The following is a 15,269-nucleotide window of genomic DNA, read 5'->3' on the forward strand; positions in this document are numbered from 1 at the left end:
GTTCAGAAGAAGCACTGGAAACTGATGCTGACGGCATTTTTGAAAACTTTTTCCCTGTGTTATTATAAAAAAAATAAAGGATTTCCTAAAATGACTGAAAATGAATTTGCCACATCTGCAAATAATGGCTTGTGGGTTGCCTGTATCTGCAAGTTCGTAGGAATAACTACGGTCAGCAACTTTCTGGTTTAAATGACAAAAGCCCATGTGCCCACAGGCTGTGGTAAGTGCCAGGTATACCACCAGTCGCCTTAAATCCAAATGCTCAACCATTGAATTGTTTAAGCTCCATGAGCTTGCACTCTCTTTGGCAAAAAAAAAGAGTTGTTTTTGGAACTGAGAATGGTTTGTAATTAAAGCCAACAGTATGAGAATCTGTAACTGATCTGCACTGAACAAATTATTTGGCTACCTGAAGAAAATCAAAACCTTCTAATTTTTTTGGAAAGAGGCTCAAAAGATTAAATAAGAAATATATTAACTTGCTGAGAAAGAGGACACAATGCAGGCAAATTAAAGAAGGCAAATGTAATGAGTGTATGCAAAAGTGGGGAAAATAGGACTAGCTTCAGTTTGATAAAAAGTCCATTCAGTGATCATGGCATAAAATTAGACCATTGTTAAAAGAAGCTGTTATAGATACTAAGAAGATCTTACGCTGTTGACCTTGACACTCCACAGTCATGTGCTTGATGAGAGAGATTTTGTTTTATTTTTACTGAAACAATTTTCACAGATTTACAGTGATGATTGCAATTAAAATACACACACATGGTGAAGGAGAGCTCAGGCAATGCTTCAAGGCAGTGAAGTTCTTTCCAAGAAATTTAACTCCTTGAAATTTGCCATTTTCAGCTGTAAAGAAAATGTCAGAGGCATGACTCCAGGAAGGGTATTCAGTCAAACAGTACCAGATGGGTGTGTGGGATTCACCTTATGCTTTGGTTATGAATGAAAGTAGTCAGCAAGGGGTTTGCTATAAACTCTTTTCGCTTGAAGAAAAGGGCAAGATGTGGTTAATGCAGCAGTGCTTGGGCCTGCTGTGTTTTGACGAGGAGATTTGTTGAAATGAGAGGAAGCTCACAGGAAGCCAGGTAGCACAATGACTGAAGTATGTTGCTCAAATGAATTCAGCATGTGACCAGACATTTTGCTCTGGTATAAAGGATGCCACTGTCTCTGGAAGATATAAAGAATGTGTGACAGCATTTTCAGTATTTTCCTTTTTCCAGGAACCTCATCAACAACAAGGCTTATGCTGTCCACATGAGGAGTAATATCAGTATTTCCAACCCGCAAACAGGGAAGCAGAGAATTCTGACTGATGTCTAAGGAGTTGGGCTGTGTCTGGGTTCGAAGAGGTTTGGAGCATATGTCTCTCCTTAAGGGAGGAGGGATTCAGCAGTGGACTCACTGAAGCCCGGTGTGATAGTGAGCAACGTGTGTCACCCTATACTCACAGGAAAACAAATGCAAGACAGAGGAAGGCCCTTGTTCATCAAAGACTTAAATAAACATTTGTGTCTTCTCTCATGGTGTGGAAGGGAATTCAGGGAGTGTCACCCATCACACTTGTCACACGCACCTCTAAACAAGACATCCCTCTCTGCCCGTCTGTGAGCAGCCCTCCCTCCAGCCTAACCAAAATGTCTCTTGAATGTGCTGCATTGAAGAATGCAGATCCAAAGCCTACCCTTAGCAACCCACACATTTCAGAAATAGTTCAAGGGAGAGCAAAAGAAATTATTGTACAAAGAGTCTACATAGATGCAAGTAATTTGCTGCATAAGGTAGCTTGTTTTACCACTTAAAATTCATCAGAGCGCTGTAAGAATTATCTATGGCAAAAGTCTTTTTGAACATGACTGTAAGGGCTGTGCTTATATTCAAAGCATTGTGGCTTTTTGGTTTTGCTTTGTTTTCAAAAGGGGTCAGTGAAAAGTGTTTTCATAAATTGAGAACAACAACCATAACACACGTTTGAAAACAAGATAGTCTCATACAGGAAATATTTTTGCTTTCATTTTATTTTATGAATACATATACAAGAGATGCATAATCTTCCATTATCCAGGCTTAAAGGTAACAGGGTTTTTTTTGTTTGTTTTGTTTTTTATATAGGTTAAAGAGGAAAAATAAAAATAAGGGTGAAGGAGATGCAACATATCCAAACCATACAATTGAAAGCCTTTCTAAAATTACTGCTGAAATGCAAACATGATGGAGGATGTGTCTGTGTTTGTCCTGTACCAAAAAAGCCTCACCCACGGTATTTATGCACATGAAAAAAAAAAGCTTTGGCATAACCAGAGAGTCCTCCATGCACACTTTGTCAACAATTTTGAAACACTGAAATAATAAAATCTGATAATTATATCATATATCAATTTCTTTCCTTGGCAGCAATGTCTTTAAATGCAGGGGGGAATAAAGAAGAGTCTGTTGACAAGAGACTTTTCTTCCATATTAAGATGATTATATTAGCAGGATGCAGAAGGATGCTTCACATAGAAGAGATGGATTTATATGTTCATATATATGTATATAACGTAAAAATGCATATTTTATATGAGAAAGGAAGATTTGTCAAGATAACGTAAAATGAACCACTCTAAGACTAGCTTCCAGCAAAACATTTTGCTTTATTGGATCTATTTTCTAGCTACAAGTCAAGCTGACGTCTGTCAAGCTTTTTACTTTTCATATGGCAGTCTATAAGAAATGTTTCATGCAATGTCTACAGTGGTAAATACAGGGTAAATAACTGGGATTAAACAGGTGAGCAGTAACAGACTATTATAAGGACCAATAACAGCATATTATGTACATATAGCCATATTATATTCTCATGTCTTCACAGTAATGTGCAAATATGACAAATATGGCTTTCTTTTTTTTTTAATAAAGAAAGTAAGACATAATTATGCAGAATAATGTTTTAAAATGCTTAATAGGGTTTCACCTTTTTGTGAAACCTGTTCCATCTTTACTGTGTCGCGGTTAATGAGTCACCTCAGCACGGAGGTGTAGTTCAGGCCTAGTTCCAGAAGGGGGCACAGATTCCTAAGGCACAATATTAATGTTAAACATTTTTAATTTAAGTCATGCTATTTTATTTATTTTTACTTTTTGGTTATACGAAATAATAGGTTGTTGCTGTTTATATAATAAGCAGTTGATTGTAAAAAATACAATGTTGAAGGCTACACTACATGCCTATCTGTAGCTTCAGAAATATTAGCTAATCTGAAAACACACTATACAGCGCTGCATATTAAACCCTTGTGGTTTTTTGGTAATATTCTTTTTCATACATGTAGCAGAGAATTATAAGGCTTCTGCGGAATAATAACATTATAACTGAACAAATATTTTACACTCTTCCATACTGCTATTTACAGTTACTTTAACTCATAATTTGCCATTTGGTAAATAACGTGTATTTTGTATGCATCCTCCTTGCCTATGTAAAGTGCTTGCTTAACTGCATGAGGAAAGAAAATGCATACCTGCTTTAGGTTCAACAAACCCTCAAAAGAAGTAGCGGAAATATTTGTTGTGGATCTGAAATGCATTATCAGAAATTGAAATTATTGCTAAACTCAGTGCCCTGACCAGGCAATCATCTATATTATTTGTCATATATAAATATATGCATATATACTAGTATGTATGTACATGCATACACATTCATCTATCATGTAATAGATAGATTTCAATTTTTTGTCCATCAACCTTTTTTATTTTGTGCTATTCAACTCACTTGTGCTACGACTGAAGCCAGATTAAAATTAAAACCTTAACATGCTACTACTAACAATCCTATGATTCATTAGCACATAAAGACAATATGCTAAAGAAAGCTGAGATGATGACGAATGAAAAGAATTTGAAATGCACTGAGAATAAGGCAATAAGATATACATTACAACAAAGAAAATGCAAAGAAATCCTGGAATTCATAACCACATCTTGCTGGATAGGGATTTCACTCCCTACTTTGCTGCACAGTCTTAAGCATCTTTACAATGTCACTCCCAGAATGCAAGCTCTACATCTCTACCTACCAACACTTTTAATGGTAGCAAATTCAAAGCTTATTTAAAATGCCCTGATGCCACAACCTGGTAAAATAAGGCACTTCCAGGGCTCTATTCCAGTGGAGCCATGCTGAAAAGATCAGCACTGGGAAGAAGCACTCAAGGGTTTGCTGAGTTTTCTAGTTTTGTCCCATGAAACGAGCAGTCTTGGAGTATACTCCCTCCTTTTTCTTTTGAGATGATTTTCTTTAAAGCTATTTCATCAGCTGAAGTTGAGGAACTACTTCTTTGCAAGCAAGAGGTAAATCTTCAGTTCCTGACATTCAGTAACGTGGAAGATCAGAGTGCTACCAGGTTAACATCTTCAGTATTTTCGGAGTCTCTGCACTCGAGCTGACATGCCAGCTAAGTCAAAAGTGTGTGGATTTCATAGTAGGCCCGTATGGAAAGCTATGAATGGACATTGGTGCTGGAAAGGTCATTCCTTATAATTTCATTTACTGCAAAGAAAGAACACAGGAAAAAATGACTCAGTTAGCATCACAATGCTGCAGGAGCAGAACTGCCCTGCAAACCTGCATCCACTTGATAGTTTCAGTGCAGTTCTGAACATTAAGCAAAAACTTGATAGTTTCAGTGCAGTTCTGAACATTAAGCAAAACATCACGAGATAGCTAGTAAAGGCTGATCACAGTGCAAAACAGCAAGATTAACCAAGGTTATTGACATGCTAAATACTCAGTAACACCAGACATCACAAGAACAGCAGCATCCTAGATCCTTGATTGCACCAAACATATTTAACATTTTCAATCACTTACATTTCCTCTAGAATTGGCTCTGAAAAATAAAGAGAACCACAGGAAATCACAGAATCGTAAGAGCCCTTTGGAATGTATGTTAGACAATGTATGTGCTAATGGCACAAAGCTGCCAGCTGAACTGGGCATTTGAGCAGCAATGCCTAGGTAGGATACCATTTCACATGCTGATTTTTTTTTTTTACTGTAGGCCGGCATTAAAAAAAGAGAGAAAAGAAACTCATGTGCTCCCCCATTCCCCATAGCTGATAACGTCTGTAAATGCATAAACTCCTTTCATAGTGCCCAGCACACATGGACATACAGTCCTTGCTCCCATCTGCACAGACAGGTAGGAGGAGCGAGCACATTAAAACCCTTGGCAAGAGTTAGAGAAGAGATTAAACGACGTCCACTACCACAGCATCAAACAGTCAAACTGCATCTCTGATAAAGTGATGTTTTCTTTATTCACGAGCCTTCTTTCATTCTTTTCTCCCTCCCCTGTTGTCATCAAGCAATACAGTTTCCCACACTCACATTATTTCCATTTATCAGCTTGTGATTTTTGGCAGATGGACAGGAAATGACAGAACCTGGCAAAGGTCGTCTACAGTGGACTACACAACATCCCTTTTATTTCCACCCCACCTTCCTGCAGCGACTGCCGCCACCTGATTTACATGAAGATAGAGCAAATGCCATCAGCCACGCTATCACTGCTTCTGAGTGAGAGATGCTGGGAGTGGGAAACACATGCTCACGTCATGGAAGTGCCACGGAAAAGCCCAAGTTTTCCTTTGCCTGTGGGCTGCTGTTCACAGCCATCCAGATAACTCCATGTGTTTACTGGAAAAGACCGAGCCCGCCTAAAACCAACTTCCTGAAACGAGTGGTCGGTTTTTATTTTTTATATGCATATGCTTTTTTTTTCTTTAGACCTATTGCCTATTTTGTAATTTTAGCACATGAATCAATCAGGATTAATGTCACAGGTCCTGGCCAATGCAACCACTTCTGCCAGTGCCATACTTAAGAAAGAAATATCAGTTGCATTTGTAACTAACTACATATTTCTGGCAGCAGACTAAGCGCAGCATGGAAATGAGATGTAAAGGCAAAGTAGTTCATGAGAGTGTTGTAGGGTTTATCTTTAGTATTTCTGAACAAGGGAAACAAATTTAAGCAACCAGCCATTCTGTGTGACAAAGACTGCCCTGCCATCTGAACACAGCAAGAAATGCTACTCCATTTACGTGCTGCAAGGCGTTGGGCAACTTCCTGAACTGAATCTCTACCTTGAATGCAGACAGTGCACATTTTCTCTGGGACAGTTCTTCCATGATGCTTTTGTAAAGATAGATTCTTTGATAAACTTCTCAAACTAGCACTGGGTACAGAGCAAAACTCACAGTGGTATCTTTGTGCCGAGTGCAACGATGAAAACAAATCCTCATATGGGTCAGTCAATATTACATTTTTTCCTAACTTTGCTATTCAGGGCAATTATCAGACGTTAGATAGCAAATCTTCACAATGTTTCTATACAGTGTGAAAGTAAGTATCACAACTGTGAGGACAGGGAGGTGGAGAAACAGAGGTGATCACGACCACAGTGTTTGCATTCAGGTATCTCAAATCTCAGGCTAAATGCTTAGACATAAGCTGGGGTGCTCTAGATTTGTTCAATAAAATTCTCACATATAATATCCCCCAGCCTAACAGCACAAGATTCTCCCCATTAAAATTTAGAAAAAGCAACTTGGTGACACAAACACCTAAAAGCTAGAAGTCCATCACCAAAACCAGCTTAGGCCCTTAGAGGCAGCCTTTCCAGCCCTCAGATGAATCTTCTGTCACTCAAGCCCTGCAGACATGACTTACTCTAGAGGTGACATGACTGTTCATCTGGGAGCCCACCTGCTTTGGTTCATTGCTCATGCCCTCTTCAGCTCTCAGCAGCCAGATAAAGCTGTCACCAACTGGTAATTTAGTCATTGACCTCAACAGGATACAGATCGGATCTTTGGTTTTATCGTGCATTCTTATTATATACTTCCTAACAGGTAAATTTTTGCTATGTTGATGAGTAAGTCAAGTTTGGTATTCTCACACAACAACATCTGTCAACTTTTCAACATCAGTCACTACAAAATGACAGCGCTGAACTGAAGTGTAGCCATTGCCACCAAATCTCACAGAGTCAAATTAGCTATGAGTATGCTCAACATCAGCTTCATCCATGTCGGCTCACAGATAGCAGGGCTCAGACACAGGTCACTGCTATTTCTTCCCTTTTACCCACCATTGTGCTTAAGATGCAAAAATTCCCGATAGTGAAATGGAAACAAAGTCACAGAGATAGACAAGGTGCAAGCCCCAAGTGGGGGGACAGGTAACTCAGCAGAGCAGCTGATAGTGTAGAGGCAGACTGCGCACAGAGAGTGCTAAACACAAGAGCTGAAAGGGGAAGTGCGCCTAGAGCGGGCTTCCCCAAGCTGCCCACCAAGGCACCTGAAGCTGGAAGGAAATGCCTCCAGAGATGGGGAGCCTACAGAACAGGCAGCAGGCACGCGTGGGCTGTGCATTGGGTGAAGCTCTCTGGGCTCAGCTTGAGACATGAAACCTGTCTGCTCTAGCACTCACATGAAGATGCTCCACTCTCACTCCAGGTCCGACAGACAGAAGTTGGGCCGAAAATGCAGTTTAGTCAAAGTAACATGCAAATTTGGATGACATTCCTCAAATGGTTTCAGTTTAGACATAGAAGTGTCTTCAACATTTTTTAATTTTGAATTTCTGGAAAATTTACTTCTTTTATACTCCAAATTATATTAACCCTGCTGGATGTTAAGGGAAATATTTTATTTGGAAATTCTGTGATTGAAAGACTGATTTTTTGAAACATCCTGTATGTCCATCTGGTCTGTATTTGACAACTGCTAGAAGTCCATTATTCAGGAACCAGACATGCCTCCAGTGATGCTTTCTTTAACACCCTTACACCTCCTGACTGCTGGAGGGCTTCAGGAGCAAGAGGAGCTCTGGGTCTTTATTTCTTAGGAAGTTAGATGGACTTTCTTCCATGAAATCCTCTAATAGTCTTCCAAGGCTGACCTGGCCTTCTTGGTTTCCTGCAGCAATGGGCTCAGGGGGATCCCGTTGAAGGATGTGTTGATGGAAAATGTACTTCTTCTTGTTTTAAATTTGCTTCTTGATAGTATCGTTCATATGCCATGTGAACAAGTTGGTCACTTCCTGTTTGGCAGTGCCTTTGCCATCCATCACTTCCTTTCCCTATAGTATCCTCAGGGCTCTGCTTGGTCCTGTAGGACCAAGAACTAAGAAAGGTAAAGTATGCTGTTGTTACAGAGAAAGTAATTTATATTTTTCCCTTTGCTCCCACATTACTAACAAAATGTTTATTAAAAAATATCCTTGCCTTGAATGATCTAGTTTTGGCTTACAAACCTGTTACTACAACAGGATTGTGTGTGAGACACAGAACAATAGCATTCAGTGTAAGCAACATGTTGGCCTGGGTTTGAATTTCTTTTCTAAAGCAAGTGCTGGTCTTTGATTCAGCAGCTGCTTGGATACATTCATATCTGTAGTACCATTCCAAGACTAGTTGTGTTTTTCAATGAGTGCAACATTTTTCAAAAAAAAAGGTAGCAAAGTTTTTACACTCATTTTTAAAACATAAACTGAGTATTCATAATCCTCAGTGTTATTCTTGGCGGAGAAAATGGGCATTGTTGCTTTTGTCACTAAAACCTACAGTTCCCCACAATGCTTTCCCTCAACTGATATTTTCCATCATCATGTTCAGCTTTTCCACTGATATGAACTCAAGAAGTAATAGTGCTGAGAAATGCAGGTAACATGTGACCTCTCTACCTGTCAAGGCGTCTGAAAGCGGAACCTTTCCTTTTCTAAACAGCAGATGCCACAGTAGCAGGATGTGGTGAGCTGTTACACCACATTTTAGTTTAATAGGGAGGATTTTTTTTCTTGTGTTTAATTTCTCTTTAAAATGCCCTTGCAATGGAAACTTTTGCTTCACTAATTAGCAAAATCAGTGCCTTATCGATGCAACAGTTCGGGTTCCTGCACTAAACAGGACAACCAGATATATCTATACGTGGATTCTATCGACTGGAAAAAGTTCAAATTTCTACAGACTTCTGCTCTCCTTCTATCTGATGACTAATTTCCCTATAGGTAGCATTATGGCTTCTTGTTTTAATAACTGCTCCTTTGAGACCCAGTTCTGCCTTCCATCTCAGATATTGATCCCACTGAAAACAAAGAAGTTACAAGGTCAGAGAGGCAAGAAGTGGAGAGAAGCTACAAATGGTGAGCTCTTTGGGGGTATACAAAGATGAGAGTCTGGAAGACTTAGCCATGTGTCATTTAATACTCCTAAAGGTAAATCTTTCCAGGAGTCTGAAAAAAAAAACGAAAGGTGAGCTGAGAGACAGGGTTGAAACCACAATTATAAAGAAATGCACCTACAGTTTTGGGAGGGAATGTTGGCACTCTGAAAACATATTCTATCTCTGCCCACATTGCTAATGGTGATAATCCCTATGGCTGCACTCTTGAGCTTCTGCTGTGAAGTTACCAATATTCTTACATGGAAATGGATCTACTAGGCAAACACCAGTGAGTGGGCCATGGCACAGGTGTTCCTCTTCCACACTTTGGAGGACAGTGTGGCAGAACTGGCCTCTACCGCACGATCCTGAGGAGTAGTCTATGCTCCAGTCTGACCTTCCTGCAGCTCCTCTTGCCAGGCAAATTAAAGCCAAATTTAAACAAGAAGCAGGTCCTTTGTTAACTGTCTGAAATACAAACGTGCTCTCTATTCACAGCTTTTCTTGCAAAACCAAAAAACAAACAAACAAAAAAAGCACACCTTTTAAGTAATCTTGAGAGCCTTCTGAAAGCGAAACTCTGATGCTATTATGGATCTTCCTCTTTCACCCATTATTTTTCTCTCCTTTCTTAATTAAAGCTCTTATGTCTGGTCAGCAGAAGCCTCAGACTGCTCACACATCACACCCCAAAGACTCTGGAAATCAGTGACCATCTTTTTGTTGACTTCAGTCCACTTCTGCAATGTCCCAGAGAGGTTTGGACAATGAGTATGGGTAACGGTGCTGAGGCTGTAAACGCACAGAGTTCTTTGCAAGATGCATTTTTTTTTTCAATGACATCAATGCACAAGTATAGATTAATGACTGGGATGCAGTATGACAAACTAAATGGAGTCCTGGGGTCTTCTTTTGTCTGCTGCAAAAGGAGATACAGACTGATAATTTTAATACAGTCCTGTGTGAAGACACAGCCAGGTTGACTCCACTCCCATGGACTCATTCACACTGCACAAGTGTGAATGTTTCAAGTTGCTGGCCTTGCTGCAAGCCATGTGTACTGCCATCCTCATGTCTGCCTCCTGCCCATACTGCACAGGACTCATCCAGAGACTGTCAGGTCACTGGGAGAAGAAAGAAGTCCAGTGGAGGTTTCCAAAGGAAAAACTCGAGGGCTCGTATTCATCGGGAGAGTTTCTGCTGTTCTCCACATCTCCCTGGGCAACCCGTTCCAGCACCACACCACCACTCTTTCAGTAAAAAAACTTACCCCTGATATCTGATCTAAATCTCCCTTCCTTTAGTTTAAAACCATTCCCCCTTGTCCTATTCACTGTCTACCAATTTTAGTTTCTCACTGGTGGGAACAGCCAAGGCACCTCCACAACTGACAGACCAACTTCTCCTCGTTACTTCTTGCCCACCTGTGACCACTGTAGACCACTGTCTCCACGATGGCACAGAACTGAAGCAAAAGGTTCAGAATAATGTAATGCTCTCTCACCAAAAAGGAACAAAAAGTGACCTGCTCTGCTCTGACTGATGCACTTGTCATGGAAAATACAAATAATACCAGCTGCATCTTTCAAGATACATGTGTGAAAAGCCTATGTGAATAATACTCTTCATTACTCAAGTGGGCAGAACTAAGCAGCCAATGCAGTGCCATGTTTGAACTCCATGGCCTGGCTCTGGTCAAACTGCATATCTATGTCTCACATTTGAACAATCTTCAGAAAAGAGGTGCAGTCCAGACAGCAAAACTAATTTTTGTCTTTCAACAGAATCTATAACTGTTAGTCAAGCTTTACAACTACAGAGGCTCCCAGGCCAGTGATCTTCATGTACTACTTTGCACAGTGCAAACATACTCCTGAGTGCTTTGCCTCCAATGGTTCATTGGCCACAAGCGTCTTAGAGAAAGAACCTTGTTTTCCTCTCCATTAAGCACAGCTCTGAACACGCTGTCACTATGCAGCATATGAACGGTTATACAGAAACAACTCTGGAGGGAGTTTAGGAGTGTGACATTAACATAATGCTACCTGTAGCACAGTATGGCATTCACTTTGATGTCTTCAATTACTGCCCTCAGATTTTTCCACAAATGATGACACACCTTGCTTCATCAGGTTTCTGTGCTTTTGTAAGCCATTTATTTCAGACCAAATGCCAAATATTAGCATCACTCAAGAGGAATTCAAATTCACTAAAGAATCCAGATCACATGAGTAAAATCCTAGTTTTTATCTGGGTCCCTACTTTCCCTTTACTAATAAGCCTCTCTGACGCACAAAAGTTGCAACACAGAATACAGACATATTACTTAAGTCATTGAAAAAAAGAGAGTTGTCTTAAATAACTAATATTTTCAAATCTACTATTATGCTAAGAATTAAAGACAAATTCTTAAGACGCCAGTTTGCAATGCAAAACTATAGATCGTGTTGAAGGTTACTGAATTAAAACTGAAACAAAACAAGTCCTGTGAAGCTATGGAAAATATAACTTTACATGTTCCATAAGAAGTCAGATCTTGTGTTATCTCAGGTGTCCTGGATGTGTTAAAACCTTAAACTTATTTTTATCTGTTTAATCATAATAAACTATCACCACAAGCCATGCTATTTTTGGAGACTGAGAATGGGACAGTGGAGCAAGTGAGTGACAACAAGTAGCACGTTTTTTATAAAATGTGATCCTCCCATACGAATGTAGGCTTGACAGGATGCAGGGTTTTGTGCTTAACAGCCAATAACATGGAGCCATTATCCTACCTGCTCTGTCCTTTGCCTCGTTTATTTCAGTAGCTCCAATCTCCCGTAGCTACTGTTCTGTGGAGGGGTAAGGATCCTCCCTGCAGTGTGGTGACAACACTTGTGGCAGAGTCTGACTGTGGCTCTTGATTGTGGCTCAGACTAAACGAATCTCATCAGACTGCACACTGGGAATGGATTGTTCATCCCTCCCATAAGCAACCCTGCCAATGTTCTGCACCTCCTGTTCTGCATACACTTAGGGCTGAATCCCTGGCTGCTGGTAACTAACACAGGAATCAGCAGAGAGGCAGTGATTCTCAGAACAGTGGGTTCCAAACCTTATATTGTTTTTAAGGCAGTGCTCACATTTAGCATTTAAGCCAAAGAATCTAAGTCTACAGGGAATTTCTCAGTAGCTCTCACTGAGTCTATCCTTGAGCTGCTGGGCTGCACAGGGGTGCAGGACTAGCCCTGCTATGGTACAAGCTGCATTTGACACACACATGCACGTATGAGGGAAGGGCTGGGCAACAGACCACATTTTAACCAAAATTATGTGTTTACGTTCCTAAAAGCATCTGTAAGGGAAACAAAACAGACGTGTTTTACATTTTACGCAAAATTTCCACACAACAGAAGAACTATGCAAATACTACCTAAGACAGCCAAAACCTGAGGTCACTATTGTGGAAGCTTTGTGGGTATGAGAGGGAAGAAGAAGGAAGAGCAGACACTGTTTTGCTAGAAACAACAGAAATTTGCCCCTCTTGTGTGAAACACAATGATACGAACTCACTGTCATGATCAGTGTTACTTTCCAGTTTAGTGCCCAGCAGTAAAATAATACTGTCAGATGCTGGTGCTCAAAACTCACGAATCACGCCCTGAAGCATGACAAGAGCGCATACAAAATCGAGAGAAATTGAAAGCAATTCTTCATTTGCCTGTTCTTAGCCTCCAGTCATCTCAGGCAGCATCTGTCAACCTCAAACACAGCAAAAGGAAACTTCCTTTTCTTTTTACTCTCATATTTCTGATCCCATCCCATGATGGTACCACCCAACTGGCAGACAACTGAGCTGAGGGCTGCACTCAAGACTGTGCAATCAGAGCATACCAGGGCTGGAAGAACAAGGCTGAATCCAGCTGGTGGTCCCAAAGATGGCAAATGGAGAAGGGGCAGCAGGTCAGGAGCAAGCTGTGATGCCCCAAGCCTGGCGCAGGAATTGTCTACCAGGGAAGCTCCCTGCAGGGTGGGGGATCTCCAACATGCGTGGATCAGCCCTCAGTGCTGGCCTGGAACATGCTGCTGTGAGTTGCACATGAAGCTTATGCCACTTGGCTTGAGAGAAACAGTGAGGCTGCTGACACACTCCAGCACCTGGAGACACTTCACTCGCCATTTCTGGATCGATTTATCATTTCTAGCATTTCCATTTTACATCTAAGTTATGCTCTGGGAAAAATACTTTCAGTCTAGTTTACAGAGCTTATCAAGAAATCTCCTACCTCGGTGCTACAAAGACAGCTGAGGACAGTTATGCTAAGAAAAGAATGGACCTTTATTTCCAGGTTTCAGTAGGAAGGGTTTTCTCCGAATTTAGAAGAAATGACAGATTAGCTGTAGAAAAAAAATCTGGAGGTACAGTAGGAAAATGGGGAGCAAGAAAGAATCCAAAATCTCATTTCAGAGTTTTAAAAAGCCTAATAAGACTGAATTTCCATATTGATTATACAATTATAAATCTTTATAGAAGCTTTTCAGCATTGCACATGAGCAATTCATCAAAGCATATTAGGTGCCAGAAAAGTTGCATTCAATATAAAGGGGTCATTAAGTTTCTTGTAATTGCACATTACTGAAACTTTCATTAGTTCTAAATCAAATAAATGGGATTAGCACATATGCTCTTAAATTGACTTTATAGAATAATACTGTGGACCCTTGTGATCATTTGGAATCTTCCAAAGTAAGCCACTTTGCACTACTGTTTGCAAAAAAATCCCCAGCTCATGTTCAAATAAAGCAAAGAAATAATAACTGGAGGGAAGAATGACACCTTGGGGTTGTGCACGGGCACTTGCTGAGCACCCCTTTTTTTCCACTGCAGAGAATCACTGAAAGAGTCGGCTCTTTTTTCACTGAATCAGCCTCCAAGTCTGATGGACATCAGTCAGTGGGAGAAGCATTGAGCCTCAATACTGGAAGTGTCCTGGCAACAGGTTAAAAGATAGACTGTCTGGTCTGATTCTGAGTAATGAGGGTATTGGGTTTTTCAGGAACTGGACTCTGCTTGTCCCATTATCATCACCGTCATCAGCACCTTTTTCCTTTATAACCCTTTTCATCAGCAAACCTCAAGATGCACCCAGAGCAGAAAAGATCAATGTGAAGATGAAAGACCAATGTCAATATCATTATTTTTACCTTTTAGCAAAGTGGGTACCAATGCAGGGACAATGCTAGGGTGCTCTATGATCTATGATGTGTCTGTGTGCTTCTTTGGGGGCAATGGGAAATGTTGTGAGCCCAGACTGGGTCACATTCCCACACAGGCCTGCTACAAAGGCTGAGCTTTGTTTTCACAGGGCTTTTTGCTCAGAAGATACAATGATGGATGTGATGTGACTCACTGAGCAGCCACACTGCTGATGGGAGATGAAGGCTGGGTGGGGCTGACAACATTTTTAAGACCAAGATGTGTCTGTCAGCTTTACACCTCACTAGCTACACTAGGAGAAGACCTTTTCTTCATAAATTTTCCAGTTTCTCTGGGAGGGTTTGAGCCAACAGTTGATTCCAGAGATCTATACTTGAGGCCTTTTGATGCAAGCAGAGCCAAAGAGCAAAACTAAACGTTCCTGAGCTGCAGTGAGTAACCACCAGCAAGGTGTTATGAGGTGTTCTGCCCAGCACAGGAGGCACAGCAATGAAAGCCACCACATTTAGGCAGCTGCTGAACTCTCATACTGCTTGGATGCTAACACTGCCTATAGCAAGCAGCTTAAATTAGAGCAGCTGGAAGAATACTCTTATTTACACGTGGTCCCAGTGTGACAGAGCTGCAAATATGGCAAAACATACTTTCTTCTCCTCCTCTCTCCCACACACTACGTTAAGCTACAGAATTGTTCTTCAGAATGGATTGATAGAGCATGGTCAACAGACAGGCACAGCTGCAGGAGTGCAATAAGAATCACAGGTGCATTCCCAGGGAAGGAGAAACTCTTCCCCCTTGCAGCTTGATTCGTGCCACAAAAGCTGCATTGAGCTCAGTGCTCACCACTAGA

The 15,269-nt window shown here is 40.8% G+C and overlaps 1 protein-coding gene across 7 annotated transcripts in view; it reads right to left on the reverse strand.

Annotated features, from left to right (window-relative positions):
- Window positions 1–2,009: 2,009 nt before the first annotated feature.
- NFATC1 (nuclear factor of activated T cells 1) overlaps window positions 2,010–15,269 on the reverse strand; it is a 114,926-nt gene continuing 101,666 nt past the window's right edge. For all 7 annotated transcript variants that reach the window (XM_085220087.1, XM_085220086.1, XM_085220083.1 and 4 more), the window contains one exon: window positions 2,010–4,540. Coding sequence is in view for 3 of the 7 variants with exons in the window: in XM_085220086.1 (XP_085076212.1) it covers window positions 4,491–4,540 (50 nt within the window). In the remaining 4 variants the exon portion in view is untranslated. The remainder of the gene's footprint in view (window positions 4,541–15,269) is intronic.

This window comes from Meleagris gallopavo, chromosome 3 (genome assembly GCF_905368555.1).
Source record: "Meleagris gallopavo chromosome 3, MGAL_WU_HG_1.1, whole genome shotgun sequence".
NCBI classification, from domain to species: Eukaryota; Metazoa; Chordata; class Aves; order Galliformes; family Phasianidae; genus Meleagris; species Meleagris gallopavo.